Source organism: Apteryx mantelli, chromosome 11 (genome assembly GCF_036417845.1).
Source record: "Apteryx mantelli isolate bAptMan1 chromosome 11, bAptMan1.hap1, whole genome shotgun sequence".
NCBI classification, from domain to species: domain Eukaryota; kingdom Metazoa; phylum Chordata; class Aves; order Apterygiformes; family Apterygidae; genus Apteryx; species Apteryx mantelli.
In genome coordinates, this window is record NC_089988.1 from 25,811,686 (window position 1) to 25,818,812 (window position 7,127).

Genomic DNA, 7,127 nt, shown 5'->3' on the forward strand with positions numbered 1-7,127 from the left:
GATTTATCTTTTGAGAAGATCTCAACTTATGAGTAGAATCTCCTTTTGGGTCTTGATTCATTTGACCACATAGAGAGGCTATTGCTGCCTGAGATGCCCTGGGGTAGCTGTGTTGCCATGTGGTGCTGGAAATTTTGGAGGCGGCTCCTGTGGGACCTGAGCTTGTCATTAGGAAAGGTATCTCAAAACAAGTCAGTTGAGACAACTTAGTTCCCTCTTTGGACAAGAAAGGGAAGTGCAGGGACCTGTATTTGACAGAGACATCTGCACTGACGGGGTCTGGCCTGGGGTGAGATCAGCCTCCTCCTTGTTGTCAATGAGCTCCCTTCTTGCCCCGTTCTGTGTGTCCTGCCTAGTCAAGAGATGGGAATCGGGGCTTCCAGACTGGGACATTTCCACCTCTTGCACATAACCATCCTCTCATAAGACAATTTGTAATGCTGCAATCAGTCTTCCTTCAGTGCTTAGAGAGGGCCCATTGGTGATTATTTTAGTCTACTTCAAACAACATGATGAAAGAGTGGAAATCTTCAGGAAGGGTATTAATCTGGGGAGAAGAAACATCGATGTGCCCTTGACCTTGTGTTTCCACTGCTCTGTCTATTAGGCTGTGGATGTAGTCTCAGTGATCTCTCACATATTTCCACATGTCCTGATTAAACTGGTCATTTCTAAAGGCATCTTTGCATCAGACTCTCTAGACATATGCACTTCCCATAGTTTCCCAGTTTTCCTCTTCCCCTTGCTCTTTATCCATTCAGGTACCTCTCAACTCTCCAGTTGCTGCTCTGAGCTGCTGGGAGTCTGAAGCTTGCCTCGTCTTTCAGCAGTCTCCTTGTCTCTTCAGCCACCTCCTTTGTTGTCTTTCTTGTCTATCCTTTCCTATCTATCTGTGGAAAACATTTCAAGGCAGGTTATGTCTTGTGGGCAGTGGACCTCACTGGAGGCAGCTTGGACTTGGCATACAGTTGACAAGCATCTTGTATCTTTTATTAAATTGTTCCCAATTTATAATTTGTTTATTTGCTTTTAAGAAAAACCCTTCTGTGTCTGCTTGCAGCTAGTTCTCGAAGGAAGGCAGGTGGGAATTGGTGCACATGAGCTGTACCATTCAGCTACAGCCTTGAGAGGAAAAAGATTTGATTTCCACAAGAGTGATGTGAAGTCCCCAGTGGCTGCTGAGGGAAATGGCAGGGCTGGAGAGCTGGGGAGGAAGGTTCTCCATACAGGTCTCCTGTCAAAAATACTGCTTTGCCTACATGCCCTGACTTCATTAGGAGACACTGTGGGTCAGTATGAATTGGAGAATGAGGGTATGACTTATTCTGAAAGCTAAGGAATTGAGAAAGCTTAAGAAGCAGACTTCTTTCATTTCTACGTGCTCATTGACCTCTTTCTCTTCTAAATATGCTGCTGCAAACTTTCCAATTAACCACACAAGAACTGACAAACTGAACAAAGTTGTGGAAAGAGGCATGGCTCCTTAGGGATTTTTGCAGTCTAATGACCCCTCGGTGTATTTGGTGCTGAGCCCATGAACTTCAGATACTCAGAGTAGGCTGAAGCAACTTTTCAAGAATTTAATTCAGAAGAAAATCCCAAGTTTCTTGGAATGTTAACAGGTCCCACAGAGGGCCATTACCAACAAAGTCTCCCCCGGGGCTGATTAGAGCCGAAAGTTGGAGGCCCTGATTGCAGGTAGGCAAAGGCAATGTGAGGGTGGCTCTGATGCCAAGTCAACCTTGATGTGTGTTACCAAGCAGAGAGACCAGGCCCTGACAGCCAGTCCCTGGGTAGGGTGATGCTTTCCATCCTGCATTGCTCAGGGCTCTTCCTGGGGCCAGTATGAGGGTGGGGGTGCGCAATGCCGAGTTCAGGACCATGATACGGCACCTCCTGGGATCCCAAGGGAGAAGCAGGCAGCAAGGCCACAGTGCTTTAAGAAATGGTATCTTCTTGTGGGCCTTGGTGTCAGAGACACCAGCCATAGCTAAAAGGACAAAGACCTAGCTGTGTTGGGAGCTTTCAGCCTTGGCAGTGCCCTCGGCCATCTCCACCACAGGCTGTCCTATGCTTTCCCACGCCTGTGCCTCTTTCCCTGCAGACTGTACACACCCAAGCTGCTTCCCCACCTTGCTCTCACCCCAGGATCTCCCCACCTCTCCTGATGTCTTCCTGTCCTCCCTTGCTTTTCCTTGAAACACAAAGGCAGGGGCTGATCACAGACTCCCTCTGGGTGACCTGCTGCACCTGAGCACTGCCCTACGAGTGACATTCTTTTGACCTGAAGTCCAGTCTGAACCTCTCAAGATGCAGTTTGTGGCTCTTTTCCCTTCTCATGCTGTTTCCCTACACTAAGAAAAGCTCCATCATCTCTGAAAGCACCCTTTGAGCAGTCACAGGCTCCTATACTACTGTACTTTTCTCCACTTCATCAGGCTAAAGAAGCCCAGGTCCATCAACCTCTCCTCACGGTCGTGATTATTCCCGCATAGTCACAGGACTCGACTCTCCATTTCTCAATCTTCATGAGGTATCTGTTTTCTGAATCACCCGAATTTCTCAAGTTCCTTTGGGACTGAAGCTCCTCTGTGTCAAAATAAAACAAAACAAAAGAAAACAAACAAATAAACAAACAAACCAAACCAGTGCCACTGAGTTAAGGGTGAGCAGGGGTGGTGTGGGCTGTAGGGGATGGGATCAGAATGGTAAAAGAGACAGACTTAAGAGGGGTGGAAGAAAAAAACAAGGAAATTCAAAGTGAAGCCAAGGATTGATCAGGGCTGTCTGGAGGATTCCTGCCAAGAAGCCCTGCATCTGATTAATTCTGACTGGAGGAGGACAAGAAAGCTGGCCTGCTTCCACTGTCACAGGGCACCTGCGTGCTTTCCCAGGCCTCAACAAGAGAAGATCGAGAGTCGGAAGACTCATGGACACCTTCATGGTGGAAGGGAACTCAGGGGGTCTACGGCCCAACGTCCTTGCTCCCAGTGGGGTCATCTCTGGGGTCAGAGCAGGTTGCTCTGGGCTTCATCCAGTGTGGTCTTGGCAACCTCCAAAGGAGGAGACCGCACAGCACTGACTGGGCCACAAGTTCCAATGCTTCCTTACATAGCAAGTGCTCCAGCTCCCTGACTGTTGTGAGGGCCCTCGGCCAAACTTGCTCCCAGTTATCAACCTCTGTCTTGTTCTGGGAACCCAAACCTGGATGCAGGGTTCTAGATGTGCTCTAATGAATACTGACTAGAAGGCCATCACCATTTCCCTCCGCCTCCTGGCTGTGCTCTTGCTCATACAGCCCACGATGCTTCTGGCCTACTTTGCTGCCAGGGAACACTGGTGGCTCATGTTTTGCCTCCTGTCCCCAAAACACCCTCAGGTCCTTTTCCACAGAGCTGTTCCCCAGGCACTCAGGCCCCAGCCTGTAACACTGTGGGGTGTTGGTTTATCGCAGGTGCAAGCCCTGTCATTTGTCCTTGTTGAATTCCATGAGGTTACTGACAGCCCATTCCTCCTGCCTGCCTAGGTCCCTCTGAATGGCAGTCCTCAAATATAGGACTGCCCCCCCACACCCCCACCTCCAGTTAGGGGTCATCTACAGGCTTGATGAGTGTTGCTTCCTCAGTGTAACTAATACAGATGATAAACAGGACAAGTTCCTGGAGAGACCCTGTGGTGCTCCACTTTTCCCTGGCCTCCAGGAAGAGTACTACCCATTCACCACTGCCCTCTCAGCCTCTGGTCCTCCAAGCAGCTTTTTACCCGTCCGGTTGTCTACTCTTCTAGACTGAAATGTTCTAACATGCATGCAAGAATATTGTGGGAGACAGTGTCAAACACCTTGCTAAAGTCTAGGTAAAGGACATTTACTCTTCTCCATCCACAAACACAGTTATTCATAGCAGGCAATCAGGTTGGCAAGGCACAGTTTACCCTGGATAAATGCATGCTAACTGTTCCCAGGCACCTGCTTCTCCTTCTCCTTCTTCTCCTTCAGAACTGTGATCTGAGAGGGTTTGCTGCATGACTCACTCCTCACCAAAGTGTGGCTGAACTGCCTGCAGCTCCCCAGGTTGCCCTTGTGGCCTTCTTGGAAGATGGATGTAACAATTGCCTTTCTGAGGTTATTGGGACTTCACCCCATCTCCACAACCTTTCAAGATGATAGAGAGTGGCCTTGCAGGGACAGCAGTCAACTCTCACAGCATCCTCGGCTGCAGCCCATCCAACCTCATTGACTTGTATTGTCTGAGTTCTCACAAGTAATCCCCCACAAATCTCGTCCACTGTTGGCTCTTTTTCTCCTCTGGAGTCCTGACTCAAGGCACAACACTCCAGGAGACCTTGCTTGTGGAAATGGAAGCTAACAAGGGGTTGAGTTGCTCAGACCTATCTGCATCTGCTTCTACAAGATTCCCTGTCCCATTTAGCAGTGAGGCCACATTTTCCTTTCTATTCTTTGATTCTTACTTGAAGCAATAGCAGCTCATCTTCATGCCCTTGACATCCCCTGCAAGTGTCAATCCTCGGGGTGCTTTTTCTTCCCTAACACCAAGCCTATGACCCTGGACACTATTTCTAAATGCCTCCTTTGCCTCTCCCTTTTTGCCCCTCTGTATGCTGCCCTATCACCCTGGAGCTAAGGTGCGAGGTCCCTCTTTAGCTAATTTGGTCCCCTGAGATATCTGCTAGTTTTATTGAGTATCTGGATGGAGTATCCTTGTGCTTGGCAGGTGCTGTCCTTAAAGACGTGCTGGCTTTCCTGAGCTCCTGGGCCCTTCAGAGTTGTCTCCCGTGGGGTACCCCAGCAGTCCCTTGAACAGGTCAAAGTCTGCTCCTCTGAAGTCCAGGGTCTGTGTTCCGCTCCTGTCCTTCCCTACTCCCTTCAGGATCTGGGAATCCACTTTCTCATGGTCACTGTAGGCAAGGCTGACACTAGCCTATCCCTGATCACTTCCTCTGTATTTGCAATTTCCAGATGCAGGAAAATATCAGCCTTATCTGCCTTGTGCATCTCCATCTGCTCATGCCTGTGCCCAAGGCTGCATTCACCCTATTCAAGGTGTGACCCTGTTCAAAGTCACAGTGAGTCCTTTTTTGCTCTTGGGATGCACAAGGGCTCATGCTGAGAGCAATTGAAATGCCAAAGATTTCTACTCCATCCAAGAATGGTTCCACGATGAGAAGGAGGCATCGAAAATACAGATAGGGGTGTGTGTGTGTGTGTGTGTGCGCGTGTGTGTATCATCAGACTCCTCCACTGATCATTCTGCAGAGAAAAATGGGTTTCCAAATGTTGAACAGCCCTTCCACATACACGGTGGACATAATCTGCTGCAGCACGTGTGCATCAGAGCTAGTCACTTCCCATTCTCTCTGCAGTGCCTGCAGGAAGGGCACAGATGGTAAACTGGCATGACGGCAGGGTCTATCCCATTGGGACAGAGACATCTAGAAAGGGTCAGGTCACCCCCTGCCTTCACTTGACTCTTTCTCTGCCTTGCTGGAGTGGCAGCTGGTGTGGCTGATTCAGATACAGACACCTCTGTTCAAGAGGGCAAGGCTGGGGGAGATGAATCCTTCACAAGGGTCTTCTCCTTCAGACACAGCCGTATTCAGCTCTCATCATGGTAAATAGAGAAACTTCCCACTAGTACCTGGGCCAAGTCCCCTGCTCCCACCTCCCATCCCCAGGTATCCCACCACATAGCAGGCTCAGTTTGACACCTCCATTTACACCCCCCCCAGCAGAACAGGACTGACTCCTCTGGAGCCCATGGGCGGAGGCCCCTGCTCCTCATGGCACCCTCAGCCAGTGTAAAGAGAGCTGCAGAAAGGGAGCTGAGCGGAGGTAAAGGGCAGAGGAAAGGTGGGGGTTTCCATGAGAAACAGAGTGGGTTTGGCTCAGAGAAGCCTGCTCTAACTTGCCCCTGTCTTTTCCTCCTTGGACAGTCCTCAAAGCCCCAAGGAAGCAAATGTCCAACAGCAGCTCCCTCAACGAGTTCCTCCTCCTGGCATTTGCGGACACACGGGAGCTGCAGCTCTTGCACTTCGCGCTCTTCCTGGGCATCTACCTGGCTGCCCTCCTGGGCAATGGCCTCATCATCACAGCTGTAGCCTGTGACCACCGCCTCCACACCCCCATGTACTTCTTCCTCCTCAACCTCTCCCTCCTCGACATTGGCACCATCTCCACCACTGTCCCCAAATCCATGGCCAATTCCCTGTGGGACACCAGGGCCATTTCCTACTCAGGATGTGATGCCCAGCTATTTTTCTTCTTTTTCCTAATTTCAGCAGAGTATTATCTCCTCACTGTCATGGCCTATGACCGCTATGTTGCCATCTGCAGACCCCTGCACTACGGGACCATCTTGGGCAGCAGAGCTTGTGTCAAAATGGCAGCAGCTGCCTGGGGCAGTGGTTTTCTCAATGCTGCCCTGCACACTGGGAACGCATTTTCCATACCACTCTGCCAAGGCAACACAGTGGACCAGTTCTTCTGTGAAGTCCCCCAGATCATCAAGCTCTCCTGCTCAGACTCCTACCTCAGGGAAGTTGGGCTTCTTGTGGTTAGTGGCTGTTTAGCCTTTGGGTGCTTTGTCTTCATTGTGCTGTCCTACGTGCAGATCTTCACTGCTGTGCTGAGGATCCCCTCTGAGCAGGGTCGGCACAAAGCCTTTTCCACGTGCCTCCCTCACCTGGCCGTGGTCTGCCTCTTTGTCTGCACTGGCATATTTGCCTACGTGAAGCCCGCCTCCCTCTCCTCCCCAGCTCTGAATCTGGTGGTGACTGTTCTGTACTCAGTGGTGCCTCCAACAATGAACCCTCTCATCTACAGCATGAGGAACAAGGAGCTCCAAGACACAGTGAGGAAACTGATTCACCTGTTAGTATTTCAGCATCAATAAGTTGCCCATCCCTCTTCACAAGTGATTTCCCATTCATCTCAGACAACTTGTATGCTTGGGGAATTCTCTCTGTGATAATCATGTTTGTGCTGAAGTGCTTGAATTCATCCCACTTCTGCAGAGGCATGAACCCAGTCTGTCTAACTGAGATTCCTGCTGTGAATGTGTCTGTCACTGTGTCAGACCTGGCTTCACTCTAATTAAAGAGGAATTCTT

The 7,127-nt window shown here is 50.0% G+C and overlaps 1 protein-coding gene across 1 annotated transcript; it reads left to right on the forward strand.

Moving 5' to 3' along the window:
- Positions 1–363: 363 nt before the first annotated feature.
- LOC136993045 (olfactory receptor 14A16-like) lies at positions 364–6,911 on the forward strand. The gene is made up of 2 exons (XM_067303063.1): positions 364–375; positions 5,895–6,911. Exons 1-2 carry the CDS (start codon positions 364–366, stop codon positions 6,909–6,911), a joined length of 1,029 nt encoding a protein of 342 aa, XP_067159164.1.
- The last annotated feature ends 216 nt before the right edge of the window (positions 6,912–7,127 follow it).